The 18,462-nt window shown below is 46.6% G+C and overlaps 1 protein-coding gene across 1 annotated transcript in view; it reads left to right on the top strand.

Annotated features, from left to right (window-relative positions):
- PLCG2 (phospholipase C, gamma 2 (phosphatidylinositol-specific)) overlaps window positions 1–18,462 on the top strand; it is a 139,731-nt gene that overhangs the window by 70,982 nt on the left and 50,287 nt on the right. Inside the window, exons 7-14 of the mRNA XM_008574000.1 lie at window positions 1,286–1,329; window positions 3,005–3,077; window positions 7,606–7,707; window positions 9,126–9,244; window positions 10,743–10,828; window positions 11,946–12,066; window positions 16,147–16,315; window positions 17,756–17,860. Of these exons, the coding sequence (XP_008572222.1) occupies window positions 1,286–1,329; window positions 3,005–3,077; window positions 7,606–7,707; window positions 9,126–9,244; window positions 10,743–10,828; window positions 11,946–12,066; window positions 16,147–16,315; window positions 17,756–17,860 (819 nt within the window). The remainder of the gene's footprint in view (window positions 1–1,285; window positions 1,330–3,004; window positions 3,078–7,605; window positions 7,708–9,125; window positions 9,245–10,742; window positions 10,829–11,945; window positions 12,067–16,146; window positions 16,316–17,755; window positions 17,861–18,462) is intronic.

Below are 18,462 nucleotides of genomic sequence, written 5' to 3'. Positions count from 1 at the left end.
TTTTAAAAAAAAAAAAAAAAAAAAAAAAAAAAAAAAAAAAAAAAAAAAAAAAAAAAAAAGAAAGGATTGTTAAGGATTGTATGGGGTGGGCATTAAGGGTGGGTCCCACACTGGGTGCTCTCTAGAGGTGACCAAACCAGTGTGGGGCTTTGGGTTTGGAAGGGATCGAGCCCCTCTGACCTTCAGCACCAGGTTGACCTGGTGACCTAAGTGGCAATGAGTGTGAATAACACCATGCACTACCTAAGAACCCTTTTTTTTCTTAAATAAATAGCTATGCTGAGTTTGTCTAAAAGAGTGGTTCTTAACCTTTTTGGGTGAGCTACTTCTTTGACATGCGATTGAAGCTGTGGATCATCCTTCCAGAAAAAAAAACAACATACCTATATAAACTTATGTGGACTCCCGATGCTTCTCCGAGGCCTGCAGATCCCCCTTCTAGAACACTGGTTTTCTACATGTTATCCTGGACTCCATGTAGTTTGGCAAGAGGATCTCAGTTATCTGGAGCATGCATTTTTTTTTTATATCAGCATTTATCATGGGCCAGTGGCTCCATTTCCATTTCTGCCCAGAATTAGTCAAATGCTTATCTGATTGCAGTGTTACTGAAGACTGTTAAAGTAATGCCACCTACCCAGAAATGGACAAGCTGTGAGTGTGCATGCATGCGCACATATGTGCAGGTGTATAGGTGCACATATGTGCATGCATGGCAACCCTCAGTGTTGTGCCCACACCGCGCTCAGCCAGTGAGTGGGAACCGGTCTCCACATGGGATCCGAACCCTCAGCGGGAGCGCCGCCGCACTCCCAAGCGGCACACTCTCCAGTGCGCCACCGGGCCAGCCCGGCAAGGCTTTTATACTGATTATACAGCAGAAAATCGAATGGCATACGTGTTATGGAATGCAATGTGGTTTTTCAAAGTAGTGAGGCAGGGCTACTTGAGGCTGCAGAATAATATATAAAGCGTTAAGCAACAGTAAAACGCTGTGAGAGACGTCCCTAGTGTGATATAATCTGATAAGATATAATTACACGAATATCCACAGAACAGATTCTAGAAGGAAACCAAATTATTAAGAGTGATTTCTTCTCATTAATGAGACAACGAAGGGGTGAGGAAGACTTCTGCTTTTTGCTTCACAAATGTCTGTCACATTTGAATATTTACAACAAACACAAATTACACTGATAATTTTTTAACAAGAAACATCTTGTCATTTGCTTTAAGGGATTTGACCTGTCTGCTGTTCTTATTTTACATGTGTTTTCCATTTCAGATTCTTGATGAATTCAAAAAGGATTCCTCGGTGTTCATCCTGGGGTGAGGTACCTTCTCTGTGTAATTTTCGTTCAGGGCGGCTGCGCCCAGCAGCCTCCACGAGGGGATGCCTCTCGGTGTAGTTACTGATGTCTGCAGGGACAGGGTCCTGCTGTTGGGGGGTTGGCCCTCCCAAGCCTCCCAAGCCTGTGGGGTGGATAGAGATGAACAGCAGCAAGGGGTTTGTGGGGTGCTAGGAGGAGGATGGTCCAGAAACTTCTACAGAGAAGCCTGTGTACCTCAGGGCCTTTTTTCCCCAGAGTGTGCTTCATAGAGTGTGACAGGTTAATAGCTGTTTTTTTTTTTTTTTTTAACAACAATTAAAGTAATGTTAATGGTCAAGTAAGTCTGGGAAATTTCTGGTTAAGCAGGTTTAACTGAATTAAAATGAGTTGAGGCAATAAAATGCTTCACATGATGCTTGGTGCACGTTAAGGGCTCATAAATAGTAATAATGTTTTTAAAAAGCCAGTGCTGCAGGACTTGTTAGGACCTTTGTTGTACTTCGGGATTCGCCAAATGGGGATTTATATGGTGTTCTGTGTTCCCCAAGCCTGTCTGACTGTCCTGGAGTTAATGGCATCTGGATCGTGGCCTGTGGCATACGGACCCAGCCCTCACTGATCAGTAGCTGTTTCCCCATCATGGTCTAAACCAGAAACCCCAGGACTCAGATTTTTACATAGCATTTTAATGGAAAGGTTAGTGTTAGACCATGGGACTGGCTAGGAAAGAAGGTTGGAAATGCACTCATAATTAAAGACAGCAGACTTCTAGACGCTGGTTGTTTAGTAAAGGGAGAGAGCTTAAGCCATGTTTTATTTCCTATAATAATTTTAAAAGATCTCTTTTCCCTACTACCCCTCTGCAAGTGCTCAGGGGAATGTGCTATTTTCTCTGGAAAGCTCCATTCTATAGATGTACTTGCGGTAAAAACCAGGCTTGGCTGGTGCCAGCTCAGTGAGGTCCCGGTGTTTTGGTAGCCACAGACACCCTCAGCGTGAAGCCATCTGTCATCAGCTGCGGGCCTTGCCTTTATTCAGAGTGGAGGACTGCCTGTCCTCTGCTGCTCCCTGGCAGCGTCTCACATGCTGCAGCAGATTTCTCCCATCGCCCAGAGTCTGGGGGCCTCGTCTCCCCCCCGTGCCTGCTTCAGGGCCCTCAATGGCTGAGCAGATTCTGGATCGTGGTTTCTGAGGGGCCCTTGGATCGGGCCTCTCCTGGCCTCCCTCCTTCAGACCTTTGCATATTTGGTTCCCTTTGCCTGATGTTGCTTCCTCTCTCCTGGGACTCAGTTAGATGCCCCTTCCTCCAGCAAGCCTCTCTGGCCCGCCAGGTCTGGGTTTGGGGCCTCTTACTGTCCCCACAGCACCCTCTCTTTCCTCGTATCTCCCTCACTGCCCTGTACCTCCCCAAGGCCACACTCCCTGAGGGGCTCTCAGGCCTCGAAGCCCCTGGAACCACCTGTCTAGATGCAGGTTCTGGTGTCAGGGCGCTTCTTTGAATCCCTGTAGGTCGGGGTGTTGTCTCACTCACCTGTGTCTTCCCGATGGTCACCCTGCTGCCTGGCACAGCAGAGGGACTGGGTGGAGCTCTGGGTGGCAGGTTGGCTGGCATCGTCCTTGACTCCTCTGTTGAATGGGTCTGTCCCTAAATGCCCTCCCTTTCCCTGAGGCAGGAGCACCGACCGGCCGGACGCCTCTGCCGTTCACCTGCACGACTTCCAGAGGTTTCTCTTACATGAACAGCAGGTGAGAGAACAGCAAGGCCTGTGGGTTCTGGGGGAGCTGCCAGGTGGTTGTCTCACCTTCCCACCACCTGCTGTCAGCATTCACCTGGCCGCCTGTTGTCCCGGAACAATTGTAGTCTCCCTGATGCGGGTACTTTGGACTGTTGTCAGAAGCCACTTCGGTGTCTTAAACTCCAGAACAAGAGCAGCCTCCTGCTCCTAGATCCCTTTTCTAGGCTCAAATTGAGGAAAGGGAAGAATGAGAATCTTCTGTGGTGGGGCAGGAGGGGCTGGGGCTGGGGCCTGCCCTCATCTGGCTGGCATCAGCTCCTCCAGCGTCATCCCAGAGGATCTCTTGCCAGAAACCTCCCTGACCGATGGCAGGTTATGTCTAGACTGGCTGAGCCTGCCCAGTCCTCTGGGGGATAAAACAACTGTCCTTAAACAAATGGCACGTGGGGGCCGGCCCGGTGGCGCACTGGAGAGTGTGCCGCTTGGGGGCGCGGCGGTGCTCCCGCCGAGGGTTCGGATCCCGTGTGGAGACCGGTTTCCGCTCACTGGCTGAGCGCGGTGCAGGCGCGACACCGAGGGTTGCGATCCCGTTGCCGGTCCCTGGTACAGGTGCGACACCGAGGGTTGCTATCCCGTTACGGGTCAGTAAAAAAGACAAAAAGGAAAAAAAAAAACAAAAAAAAAACAAATGGCACGTGGGGAGGTCTCCCTGGACAGTGTTTGCATGTGGGCTCCGAGCCCAGTGGCAGAGTTAAAGTTTTGTGGTGGGCAGTGGTTTCCAGCAGCATCATGATGACCCCCGAGAACATTGGGCAGTGTCTGGAAGCGTTTATGGTTGTCACAGTGGGAGATGCTGCTGGAGTCTGGTGGGTTGAGGCCGGGGATGCTGCTAAACATCCCGCAATGTGCAGATCAGCCCCTAATGTCAATAATGCCTAGGATGAGAAACGCCGAGAGAGTGAGGTGAACTTGAAATCCTCTTGCCAGCTGCGTGGCCTGGGACAGGGAGCTCAACCCTTTCTGTGCCCCAGTTTCCCCCTCTTTAAATGGGGGTGAGAACCCCTGCCTCAGAATTGTGGGGTTCAGAGAAGACTGTCTAGATCTTCATGGGTAGACAATGGATATTCACATATATATTTAAATTTTTATTTATTATCATTGGTGTATCATTTACTTTTTCCCTCATTTGTTTAATTTCTTTGTTTTTAAAAAAATAGACTTTATATTCTAGAGCAGTTTTAGGTTCACAGCAAAATTAAGTTTATTTTCTTTTTTTTTTTTTTTCTTTTTTTTTTTTTTTCTTTTTTTTTTTTTTTGTCTTTTGTCTTTTTCCGTTTCCGGCAACGGATCGCAACCCTCAGTGTTGCCCCCGTACCGGACCGGGGACCGGCAACGGGATCGCAACCCTCGGCGTTGCCCCCGCGCCTCGCTCAGCCAGTGAGCGGGAACCGGTCTGTATGTGGGATCCGAACCCTCGGGCGGGAGCGCCGCCGCGCTTCCCAAGCGGCGCACTTATCCAGTGTGCCACCGGGCCGGCCCAAGTTTATTTACTTTTTAAAAAACTGTTGCAGAACATTGCAAACATACATAAAAGTATACAGACTGGTATCACGGACCACCCATCACTCAGATTATATAAAATTGGCAAAATGTTCATAATTTTTTAGTCTCCTTCCATCTCCACACCCATGTGTCTCTCCACCCTTCTCTCTTCTTCATTTCCTTGCTGGAGAATTCTAAAAGTAAACCCCAGGCTTCATTCATATCCTTTCGGTAGTAAATCAGCAACTCTCTCTCACAGATAAGGACGTCTTTTTTAAAAAACACAGCCTTACACAATTAACAGTAATTTCTTAATTCATCAAATACTCAGCCTGCCTTTGGATTTCATTGAATGTAAACGAATGAATAAAGAAGCTGTATTTTGCAGGAGGTCAGCCCCAGGGAGGGCCTGGCAGTGGCAGTAAATAAATTCCCCTGGGCACAGTTACCGTGCTGGCGGTAGAGAGAGACGTGCGTGTTTTTCTTTTTGCCATGTTTTACTTGCACTGAATTATTCAGTTTTGCAGGGACCTGTTAAATTGGTTACATTCTTGGTGACAAGTAGCCTTGCATCCTAGAATTCACCACCTGGTAGGCTAACTTGGGAGTGTAGATTTAGCCCCACAGTGGTGATTAACTTTATTACAGGAAGAATCCCAGGCTGGCCCCTGTGCTGGGCTGCCCTGTAAGATCAGGGTCATGGGGCCAGGAGGAAAGTGCAGGAGCTCTCTGTCTGCATCTGAGTTAGGACCCGGCAGCCTGCGAGCGAACATCTGTGTGACATTTGTTTGGGGTGACAGATGCTCATGTGAAATAACCACAACAGCATTTGGTGCAAATTAGTCCCACTACGACTTTTCTAGAAGGCACTTTGGCTATATGCAATTAAATTCATAAAGTTTTCACAACTTTAAAGAAGTTTATATACTTTGATTAAATAGTTGCTCTCCTAGGCACTTATCCTAAGGAAATAATGGCAGCATTATTAATAGAAATGAAAACTTGGAACTAATCTGAATTTCCATTAAAGCTCTGGCCAAATATACCACGTACAGCCCTGGAAAGGATGGAAAGCACCATAGAAAGAGGCTTAAAAGGAAGCCTCTAGAAGTGGATGTGCCTGGGCTAGGTCTCAGGCTCGTCATTGGATAAAGTTATTTAATGACTGGGAGCCTCGGTTTCCCCATTTATGTAACATGGAGAATAATAAGTACCTCCTGGGCTTTTAGTGAGTTCAAGATGAGCCACAATGTGGAAAGAGTTTAGCACAGGGCCTCACATACAGCCAGTGCCCAGTGTTGACTGCTGTCACCATTTATATTTTCATCATTTTCATTATTGTAGGTGCCTAGTGCAATACCCCGCACTAAGTAGATGCATTCTTTTTAAACACCCAGAATGTGGGTATTTTAAACTCCTGTAGGCCGAAGACTTATTTATTCACAGCCAGTCCAGTTCCAGGTTATATTAGCTAAGTACCCATGCCTTTTAATAAATGCAAAAGCTTTGTAGAGTGCAGGAAGGAGGAAGCTTCCAGACTCTTTGGGACATCTAGGCTAGGTGAGGTATTTTTGTTGGATATCCTACAAATTGAGTTTCATGTTGTAGTATGCAAAGATTTCAACATCTCTGTATTCAAATGGACTCACCATTCCGCTGCCTCTTGGCTATTTTCTGTCCCCGACCCAGGTAGATTTGCAAGTGTTACTAGCGTAGCTGCTGTGGTTTTGCACCCATGTGCCAGTGAGGCTGTTCCTTTACCACCTCATTTGGGTCTGTTCTTGTGCTTTTCATTCTTTCAAACATCCTCATCTGTCCGTTTCCATCCAACCCCACACACATTTCCTAGCACACATGCTTTTATTATTCACAAAGACAAAGGTTTTAGAATATTTGAAACCCAAAAACCATTAGTCAAAGTTGAATCTATGCATCATGTTTCATCCCCTTTGCCTATAAATATTTGGGATTTCAGGGTGTGGTAAGGAAAACAATGAAGTTACTTTATATTATGTATTTTTTTTTCTCTAAAGGACTTCTAAAATTTATGACTGCAGAAGCTGTTTTGGAAGTGGTCATGAATATTTCAGACATTATCAGTGTCTGGGCAGCGTTGCTTGCCTGAAAAGAGGGCATATGATTAGATTATATGTCCATTTTCCAAAGTTTAGCTATTTGGAACTCTGACTGCTACTGACGAGCTGTGTGAACTTGTAGTTGTTACAAGATGTTTCTGAGTCTCCGTGTCCTTGTCTCTAAAATGACAGTGACAATATATGATTTGCAGAGTTGTACGGACTAAACGAGATGACCGTAGGAAGAGGGAGATCTTTTGAAGAAGCTGGCACAACTTGAGCACCTTCTGTATACTAGGTTCTGTGTTATGCACCAACCTTATTTCATATAGTCCCTTGCAGAGACCCTGTGCAGGAGATGCTATTATTATTCCCATTTCATGGGTGAGGAGGCACAGAGAGGGTATGTAACTTGCTTGAGGTAACCCAGGCAGAATGAGAGGCCAAACTGGGCCAGTAATTGCAGCAGCCTGGCATAACCACTGTGTTCCCTGTTTGTGTCATAGTAACAAAGTAAAGAACTAGTGTAGGGCAGCAGTTGGCAAGGTATGGCCTTCAGGCCAAATATGGCCCACCACCTGTTTTTGTAAATAAAGTTTTATTGAAATGCAGCCATGCCCATTTACCTACATTATCTGTGGCTGCTTTTTTACTACAGTAGCAGGGTTGAGTGGTCACAACAGACTCCAGATGGCCTACAGAGCCCAAAACATTTACTCCCTGATCCTTCACAGAAAATATTTGCTGACCCATGGCAGGGGGCCATGCGCAGAATGAAGCTTCATTATGTGGCACTTGACTGTAAATAAATTCAGAATTTGTGATGTTTTGGTCCTTGATTGCAACCAGATGGACCCTGAGGGATGAAGAATTTGGTCAGTTCTCTTTTTGGTGATTTCTTTTTCTCTTTGTCATCTTAAGGAGCTTTGGGCTCAGGATCTAAACAAAGTCCGTGAGCGGATGACAAAGTTTATTGACGACACAATGAGGGAGACAGCTGAGCCCTTCTTGTTTGTGGATGAGGTGAGTGCACTGGAATCGTCTTGTCGGCATGATCTTTTGACTCATGTCTATGTCTTCCGAGGTTTCTTTTCTTTTTTAAAAAATTTATTTATTTATTTTACTCCTCAAAATACATTGTAGTTGATTTTCATGCCCCTTTACCCGTTCCTCTCCACCCCCTCCCAACCCCCCACATTGTATCTGTTCACTTGACTTAAATAGTGCACGGAATTTTTGTGGTTATTCTGTCTTCTTCCCCCCTGCCCTTGATTTGTTTGTGTGTTTATTTATTTATTTTTAGCTCCCACAAATAAGTGAGAACATGTGGTATTTCCCTTTCTGTGCCTGACTTGTTTCACTTAATATAATTTTCTTTAAGTCTGTCCATGTTGTTGTGAGTGGTAGTATTTTGTTCTTTTTTATAGCAGAGTAGTATTCCATTGTGTAGATGTACCACAGTTTCCTTATTCACTCATCAGGTGATGGACATTTGGGCTGGTTCTAGCTCTTGGCTATTGTAAATAGTGCTGCAATAAACACTGGAGTACAGGTATCCCTTCGACATGATGATTTCCATTCCTCTGGGTAAATTCCCAGCAGTGCAATTGCTGGGTCATGTGGTAGATCAATCTGTAATTGTTTGAGGAACCTCCGTATCATTTTCCATAAAGGCTGCACTAATTTTGCAGCCCCCTGAGGTTTATTTTCTGTTTCTCTCTTCTTGGAGGGCTTTGCCATCAGGTCCCCAGACTGGCTGGTTAGTCGTCAATGTTTTTTCCAGGTTCTGGATTTTTGCAGCGTTGCCTGGGCGGGTTTACTGCTTTCACCACTAGAGGGCATCTGCCACCAGGGAGAGTCTAACCATTACAAGCACAGAAATGAAACGCAAACATTAATGGGTGCCTGTGAGTGGTCGGAATGGTTGCTTTTGACCTTGAGGGGAGGTGGGACTGATGGGAACTGGGGAGCACCTGACCCATGTGAGGTTGCTCCCTGGCAGCAGAATGTAGTCCCAAGTCACTCAAGCTTCTGATTTTTTTTAGGTGCTAAGAGTTGGGATATGAAATTTCTTGCCTTTTTGGTGTTCTGATATTGGTAATGTTCTGTTTCTTTAGTTGGGTGGTGGATTCACAAATGTTCATGTTACTATTATGCCTTAAAACTTATATATGGGAAGCATATACTCTTGTAGTATCAAATATTTGGGGATAAACATTAAAAAGGAAAACATTGTCTAGGTTAATGCAACACATGTGTTGATATGGCCTGTCATGGTCTGAGCATTCTGTATGGAAGACGTGGGTGATGGAGGTCTGGAGACCATCTGTTGATTGCACATGTCAGAGCCACCCTTTCCCAGAGTGGGCACAGACCAGAAACAAGCAGACACCATCCTCCCAACAGCATGATGATTCAGCCTTTGTGTGTGACTCTTTCAGTTCCTCACGTACCTGTTTTCACGAGAAAACAGCATCTGGGATGAGAAGTACGACGTGGTGGACATGCAGGACATGAACAACCCCTTGTCTCATTACTGGATCTCCTCGTCGCATAACACGTGAGTGTCGCCATGAGCCTATGATGGGTCGGGCAGAACAAAGAGTGAAAAGAGAGCTGCCCTGGCAAGGTGTGCAGTGCCACGTTTCTCAGACTGGAAAACATGAAGGCTTCTAGGTGTGGGGGAATGTGCCTTCCTCTCCCAGTTGGCATTGCCATAAAATAATCCTTTTTTCCATGGCCCTACAAAGCCAAGCAGCAAACCTGGTTGTTCGTGGTTGGGGCATCTCATAGTGGCCACAGCAAAACAATTCAACTAGTCACCGAACTGATATTTTACAGAGTGTTTACTCTGTGCCAGGCCCTGTGCCTGCGGGTGCTTGGAGGGGAAAGGCCTCCGCTCAGTGTTAACCATGAACAGGAGTTGGTGAGAGGAGAACACGTAGTAAGGAGAGGAGGAGGAGTGCTTCAGAGGAATAGCACGTGCTAAGGCCCTGGGGCAGGAGCAGCCGAGAGGAGTCAGTGAAGGCAGGTGTGCGCAATCCTGGAGAGTAGTGGCAGGAGAGGAAGCCTCCTCTCCAGGATTGCGCACAGGGCCAGCTTGAGTTGGATCTTATAAGTCACAGTGAGGGCAGTGGCTTTTATGACTGAGAGTGATACGCTCAAAGTGACCTCCTTGGATGGTTATCCTGATTGCGAAAAAGAGAGTAGATTGGAGGGGGGAAAAGACATTGCACCGGAGTCCCAATATTTAATCTGCCTTATAGGGTGAGGGGGTGAAGTCCTTGGATCACGGCACCCAGAGAGTTGTAGATTGGTACTTTCCTGAGTGTCATTCCGGGTGGGGGTCTGAGAAAAAAAGGCACTGAAGTGTGTCATCCTCAAGGCATTGTGGAAAGTAGAATCTTTTGGGGGGCAATTTAATTTTATGGTTCTCTCTTCCCCATTGTCTTAAGAGTTTGTGTCTTAGAATGGTGAGTTCTACCAAACCCAGAAGACAGTTAAGGAATGGAAACTCTCAAAAAATGGGGGAAGGTGGGGAATCATGGTGAGGAGGAAGGTGTGCACAAATGAGTATTTTTATGGCAGTTTTGGTGGGCACAGTTCCTAGCAGATACATTCCAGCAGTAGTTGCTGAGCACCTGTTCTGTGCCTGGCCTTGAGCCCTGATATCAAGATGAGGCCAATCCGATCTCTGTTTAGACTGAGGGCCTAGGGGGCAGCCATGGGGGGTCATTAATTTATCATCCACATCTTTCTCACTCCCGACACCCCTAGACCACGTTCTCCTGGAAAGAACACACTGTCTCGACCTTGCATTTGAATTGCCAAGGTAGTTATGGCTCATGCCCTGCAGGAGGGGCCCGAGTCTGAGGCTCATGACCATTATGGCCACCCACCATGGTGTCCAGCCCAGATCTTAGCTGGGGGTCTTTGCAGACAGAAAGAACTCAGGACGTGGGAGGCTCAGGCTAAGCAGTTCCCCCAGGTCACCCTGAGGTGCAGGCCTGCCCCCATGCAGCCACGTCCCCCACACAGCCACCCCTTCTGTCCTTCAGGTACCTCACAGGTGACCAGCTGCGGAGCGAGTCGTCCGTGGAGGCGTACATCCGCTGTCTGCGCATGGGTTGTCGCTGCATTGAGTGTGAGTAGCTTCCTCCTGGGGGAGGTGACACTCACTGCGAGTGCAGGCTGGCCCTGCAGTTACTCCATGCTTTTTTGTTTTAAAGTCCTGAATAGTGGGGGCGGGCAGGACCAGCTGAGGGAGGCCTGGGTGCCTGTAGCATCTGCAGTGTGGGACGTGGCCAAGGACCTTCCCCCAGGAGATCGTCCCCAACACAAATGAGGAGTGGTGCCTGGAGCCTGGCTGGGTTGGAACCACCTGGGGCGACGGTTTTGGGCATCTGGAAGTGTCCTGATGTCATGGGAGGCTGGGAGGCCAGCAGCAAAGTTGCTTTTATTACCCTCAGGCCTCCCTCAGTGTTCTTTGGGGCTGTTTCTAGAAGAAGGCAAATTAACGCCCTCTGTTTAGTAGCTGGTTCCCAGGTGTGTACAGGCCCCGAATCACATATGTTGGGGTCTATGAGCCACTGGGAGAAGGTGGCATCCCAGCCGGTCAGACTGCAGAGCTGTGTCTCCCTCCCCTCTTTCTGTCACCTCTTGGCCTGTTCCCTTCCAGCCTCACTCTGTCACTAAAGACTCATGGGCATATTTGGCTGAGAAAAGGCACAAACCTCTGATGTAGGCTCCAGTGTTATCAAAAATGCTCATCATAATGTCAAACTTGAATAGCAGTTATTTTGCAGACTTTCCCTAGTTTATGCCCTGCCTCAGGAAAAAGCAAAGGTGAAAGAGGAAACTTTGAAACTGTCACTCCTATTTGCTCTGGGGGTGAAAATACGTGGGGTGGTCACCTTCTACATGTTCTAGTTCTGTTTAAATATTTTACCGTGAACCTTTAGAAATAAACTTCTCATTGCCCCATATCATTCCCACTGGCAGAAAAGGCAAACCAAGGTTTAGACAGGTGAAATCAGAAATCAGAAACACCTTATACATAAGTTTTTTAAAAAGCCCTGACACTAGCTGCTCCTGGACAAATGCATTGCATTACATAGGTGCACAAGTCACCATGTAGACACAGGTAAACCCATGTCCTCGTGTTGGCGTCCCTAGCCGATGTGGGGGCTGGGAGCTGACAGTGTGTCTGCGGTCAGTGGACACGTGTGGTGGTGTTGGGACAGCTGCATTTCTCCTCTCAGTGGACTGCTGGGATGGGCCTGACGGGAAGCCCATTATCTACCACGGCTGGACACGGACCACCAAGATCAAGTTTGATGACGTCGTGCAGGCCATCAAAGACCACGCCTTTGTTGCCTCGAGGTCAGTGGGCTGACTCAGTGGTTTACCATGAAGGGGAAGGCAGCTAGGGATGGACAGATGGACAGACTGACACATGGACACAGGGCTACGCTGGGAAGCTCTGGGCTGTTCAGTGCCATCTGTCCCTACCTGCCTCCTTGTTCTCAGCCTGCCCCACTTTCAGAACACGTCAAGAGAGAAAGACAATGAAAATTCACTGCTGTCCTAATTTTCTCTTTTCTGCCCAGTGTCGCCCCCGCCCCTGGTAGGCCTGCTTCTACAGGTGGACTCCAAAGCACCCAACAATGGTAGTGGTGGTGGTCATATGTCTTGAACTCCCAGGCCAGGCTCTGTGCTAAGTTCTTTGTACACATGATCTTCTTGATTCTTTGCCATTAAGTTGGCATGGTTGTGCCGATTTAACAGATGAGTAAGCTGAGGCACAGGAAGGTTAAGCGGATAAGTGCCAACATTTAGACTAGTTTCTAGGATTTCTAACCTCAAGTCTGATTCTTTTCTGTCCCACCGGGGGATCTCAGTCTAGGTTAGAGGTTGACAAACTTTTTCTGGAAAGGGCCAGATAGAAATATTTTAGGCTTTGTGGGCCCTGTGGTCTCTGTTGCAAGTACTCAACCCTGTGGCTGTAACACAAAAGCAAACATAGACAGGATGGAAATGAACGGGCATGGCTGTGTTCCAGTAAAACTTGAATTACAAATATAGACGCCTGGTGCATTTGGTGTGCAGACCATGGTTTGCCGACTCCTGGTCTAGGCTCCTTGTAATTTCTGAGAGCTGTCCAGAGGCCTGCTGTGGCCTTGGTGGAATGAGAGTGGGCTTTTCGTCACTCCTGGTGTGGAATAGCACTTAGCAGTATGGGTTCCGGAATCCATCTCTTTGAGTTTGAATCCAGCTCTGTTAATTACCAGCTTGGGTAAGGCACTTACCATTTGTGCTTTGGTTCTCACATTGTAAAAAATGGAGGTTATGGGCCGGCCCGGTGGCGCACTGCTACAGTGCGCCGCTTGGGAGTGTGGCGGCGCTCCCGCCGAGGGTTCGGATCCCACATACGGACCGGAGGCTCACTGGCTGAGCGAGGTGCGGGCGCAACACCGAGGGTTGCGATCCGTTGCCGGTCACGAAAAAAGACAAAAAGGGGAAAAAAAAAAAATGGAGGTTATGATTGTATGTGCCTCACAGGGCTGTTGTGAAGATTAAATGAGATAACGTATACCAGGTGCTGAGCACTGACTGCACCTGGTGTGTAATGAGTGTTCACTAAATATGATCAGTTATTTTTGTTGCATTTACTACAGAAGTTCCTCGAGCTGGGCAGAGGTGTTGCTCTGAGACAATGAAATTCTGGATGTCTTTTCCACTTGTCAGGAAACTTTTTTATTAACACATACAATTTCTCCAATTTGCATCCTCCCCATATAGCCTTAGACCTCCTTAGTGCCAACCTCCACCAGTCCGTGAGGTACTGAAGGAACCCGTGTCACCAGAGACTGGGACATTTCCGCTCAGACCTCTTTGCAGAGTCTGCTTTGATTTCCAGGAATGGAAGTGCTTGTGGTTGTGGGTTGTACTTGTTCATAGAACATGGTCTTATTCATAGTGAGAGGAATTTTTTCTGGTTACAATAGGTCTGGAGTCATTTGACACCTATTGGGCTAGAACCCTGTAATCAAACATTACTATATTTGCAAAAAAATGCATAAATATTTGTATTAAGAGAAATTTTTTTAAAAGATTATAAGAAACATTCATTCAGTTTAGATTTTGCTTCCAGTTGAATTTTGGCACCAAACATACTAGATACCCTTTCTGAAAGCTTTGCAGCTGTCAGCTGCTACTAAGGGTGTGTGGTCTGGAACTAATGGAGATCCATGCTTCCCAGGACTGGTGGACCACAACTGACTTCAGGTGGAATGTAACTAAATAATTTTATTTTAAACATTGTATTATTTATTTTTATATTTACTTTCATTTCAGTCAAGTGATACAAGTTTTTATTTATGGTAGCGATGTAAGCTGTCTTTAAAATAATTTTTTTTTCATAACTAATGCAATGCACAAACCTCACATAGATTCTTGGTTAAGAAACCTGGCTGTATACTACATTTCTGTGATAACTGGGGAAATGTGAGCATGGACTTGATATTGAGTTAATGGTAATTTCTGAGATGCAGTAGTGGTGGTGGTGTGGCCAAGTGATATGTTCTTGTTCTTACGAGGGACACATGAGGATGTCCGTGCCTCCTTTCAGATGGTTCAGGAGAAAACGTAGATGTACACACAAGTAATAGACACACACATATCTTCACACTTGTACAAATGATATAAAAACACAGACTATATTAGTCTGTTTTCTGTTGCTTATAACAGAATACCTGAAACTGGGTAATTTATAAGAAAATAAAATTTATTTTTTACAGTTTTGGAAGCTGGGAAGTCCAGGGGCTACATCTGGTGAGAGAGCCTTCTTCTTGGTGGGGACTCTGTAGAGGGCTGTGGTAACAAGGGTGTCACATGGCCAGGGCTAAGCAAGAGCATATTAATGTGCTTCTTACCCTCCTTATAAAGCAGCAGGTGCCACTCCCACGATGGCCCATTCATCTATTAACCCACTAACTGGATTAATCCACTTATAAGGGCAGGCCATTAGTACCCAGTGCCCTCCTAAAGGTCTCACCTCTCAATACTGCCACATTGGGATCAAATGCCCACATGAGCTTTCGAGGGGACAGACATTCAGACCATAGCATATACGTACGTGTTCAAATGATATACATACAAATATACAGTTGATCCTTATGGATGGATTCTGTATTTGTGAATTTGCCTACTTGCTAAAGTGTATTTGTATCTCCAAAATCAAATCCCAACGTACTTATGAGGTCATTTGTGGACATGTGCAAAGTGGTGGGAACTTTGAGCCACCCAGTTGCAGGTCCCAGCTGCGGTGGGGCAGACCCTGCTCTGCCGCTCAGTCCGCTCTCACGCTGTAAATAGCATCCTGTTTGTGGTCCATTTAGTGCCATGTTTTTCCCGTTTTTATACTTTTCATTGGTGATTTTGCTGTTTAAAGTGGCCCCAAGCACAGTGCTGAAGTGCTATCTAATGTTCCTGAGTGCAAGAAGGCTGTGGTGTGCCCAAGGGAGAAAACACAGGTGTCAGACAAGCTTTGTTCAGGTGAGAGTTGCAGGACGGGTCGTGAGTTCGATGTGAATGGATCAGTGTGCACTAAGTAGGGTCTTTTTGAATAGGAACACACATAAAACAAGGTTGTGTATTGATTGATTGATGAAAACGTTGGGACCAGAGGCTCAGAAGACCCTAACCTTGTATTTCCCCTTAGGAGCAATGGCTTGGGCATTTGCTAATCAGTGTTGGTGGTGACTTTACAGACCATAACTCCCACAGATAAGGAGAATCGACTGTATGTTCACACACAAAAGTGATATATAAATACACACACCATATATAAATACACACATATACAAATAATATATAAAAGTATACACACATACTGTATATGTACAAGTTACATGTAAATGTATGTAGGTTATATATGAATATATAAAACCAGTACACTTTACAGATATAGAAAATAATAAATATATTAAAATAGGTAGATGCACCTGTGGAATATTGCTAATATTGGTGACTCTAGCTGAAGCATACACAAGGGCTTGTTGTACTGTCTTTTCATTTTTTCTGTAAGTTTGAAATCATAAAAAAATTTAGAGCCTTTTTTTGGATACATTTAGGATGGGAGTAGACTGAAAGAAAAGCATAGTATTGAGAAAAATTGCTGTGGAGTTGGTAGCTGGACATGTCGAATGTTAGGAAGGTGACCGAGAGCGCTCTGGGGTTTGGGAAAGCTGAGTTAGATCAGAGCTGTCCTGGGGATCATCTGCATCCTGGGGCTTGTGGGTCCTCCTCCAGGGCCAGGTCTGCTCCTGCAGGGGGGCAGGCATGGGGGGTGCCCCGGGCAGCAGCCTGGCGTCCACCCCCCCAGACCCTCTGGGGCTGAGCCGACGTGGAGGTGCCCGCCCCACCCCTGCCCAGCCGACCCCGGCCCCTCTGCCGCCACAGCTTCCCGGTGATCCTGTCCATTGAGGAGCACTGCAGCGTGGAGCAGCAGCGCCACATGGCCAAGGTGTTCAAGGAGGTGTTCAGCGACCTGCTGCTGATGAAGCCCACAGAGGCCAGTGCCGACCAGCTGCCCTCGCCCAGCCAGCTGCGGGAGAAGATCATCATCAAGGTAGGCTGCTCAGGACCCGGCCCACGCCCACTCTCCTTACTAACCCTGTGACCCTGGGCAAGGTCGCTTAACCTCTTGGTGCTTCTGTGTCCTCACCGGTCCCTTGGAGATAATACTAGAATCCACCTGGGTTCTAGCATGATGTGAAGGAATGTGTGCGAAGTGCTCAGAGCTGCACCTGTCCCTTAGCAGGTGCCAGGTGAGCACTAACTCCTTATCATTCTTGTCATCACGCCCCTCTCTGAGTCGGCCCAGGCAAGGTGCTGGAGGGGTCTGGAGTCACAGGTGCTGTTCTTGCCCTCAGGAGCTCCTGGGCTAGGGTGGGAGGCGGACAGTTGCTAAGAGGTGGCATGTGTATGTGGCGATGGGGCGATGGCACTGGTGTTCCAGGTGCTATGGGGCAGAGACGAAGGATGATATCTGTGCCCAGGAATGCCACAGTTGCATTTGGGTATTTGTAGTATTAGGATAAAGAGACAGATATGCAGTGGCTTAAAGCATGTAAGAGTTGGTTTCTTCCTCCTATCCAGCTCTACCATCTCCCAGGGCTGAGGTTTCCAGCTGGGGTTCCACAGAGGCCCAAAGAATCCATGATTAGAATTCAGGGGTGCATGTGAACTTCAGTGAGAAAATATATTGTGATAGGCCCTGAATTCAAGTCCAGCTTTGACTCCCAGTCCTGAGCTCTTTCACCAGGTCACTGCAACCCTTGACTTACAAACACTTGCCTCACTGGGTGGGCAGCACTCACCCAGGTGATCGCTGTTGTTGTCATTGTTTTAGCTTTGCAGATAAGTGTGAGGCTCAGAGAGGTGTGGCCACCTGCCCAGGGTCACATAGCTAAGAAAACAGCAGCATGCTGTTTGTACCTAGTTTGTCTTAGTCTGATCTCCCATGTGCCTTCTGCCTCTCTGCCCCACCTGTTCCCACTGGGCTGGCCGTGGAACCTGCCTTTCCCTGTGTTTGCTGGCGAGTGCTGGGCACACAGGGGGCGTCATTTATTCACCAGATATTCATCGAGCATTTTCTGCTAAGTGCTGTTCTAGCACAGGAGACTCAACAGGGAGCAAAACAAAGTTCCTGCCCTCATGGGGTTTATATTCTATCAAGACAGACAGAAGACAAACAAATAGATACACACAGAGCTAAGAATATGAGAAAAATAAAGCAGGAGTAGGGGCTAGAGAGTGGCAGGGATGGGAAGGGGGGTATGGGCTATTTTTAGATCAAGTGGTAAGGAAAGCTCCTCTGAGGAGGTGACCCCCACACAGAGCTGAATGTAGGAGAGATAAGCCGGCCAGAGAGAACAGACAGTGCAAAGGCCCTGGGGTGGGCAGGTGAATCTTGCTGGCTGGCTGATATGGATCGGTGCTTGCTGGCTCAAAGATCCTAAACTTGGGTCTCAAGGCAGACAGGCTCTGTTTATCTTTTTCCCCTCAGCACAAGAAGCTGGGCCCCCGAGGTGACGTGGATGTCAACGTGGAGGACAAGAAAGATGAGCAAAAGCAACAGGGTGAACTGTACATGTGGGATCCCATTGACCAGGTGGGGCTGGGCTGCTTCTCACACCTGCTGGGGCCACTGACCTCCCAGCCCCTTCTTAGAGTCCTGCCGAGAGCTCTGAGAATACAAGGATGCTTCAGAAAGTTCATGGAAAAATAGAATGAAAAAATAATACAAGTCTTTCCACGAACTTTTCAAAGACCCCTTGTGTTCCTGTCTTATTCCCATTTTCAGTGAATTTTTGCCAAGTGAATTTATTTTCATAATTAAGCTTAATTTTTCTTTTGCATTTTTAATGTTTTATTTCAAAGTAATTTATATTTAATACAATATATATTTACACATGTACAGTAGTACAGAAAATTCCCATATACCCATTACCCAGTTTCCCCAAATATTAACATCCTACGTGACCGTAGTATAATTATCGTAATCAGGAAATTAACTGTGGTGCAACACTATTAACTAATTTATAGACCTTATTTTAGTCTCATCAGTGTGTCCACTAATGTCCTTTTTCTTGTCCAATATCCAGTCCAGGATGCCACCTGTATTTAGTTGTCCTAACTCATCTGGGATAGTTTCCACAGAAACTTTAGTTTTTTTTTTTTTTTTTTTTTTTTTTTTTTTTTTTTTCCGTGTCC

This window comes from Galeopterus variegatus, unplaced genomic scaffold (assembly GCF_000696425.1).
Source record: "Galeopterus variegatus unplaced genomic scaffold, G_variegatus-3.0.2 Scaffold982, whole genome shotgun sequence".
Lineage (NCBI taxonomy): Eukaryota > Metazoa > Chordata > Mammalia > Dermoptera > Cynocephalidae > Galeopterus > Galeopterus variegatus.
This window is presented reverse-complemented; position numbering and strand designations above follow the sequence as displayed.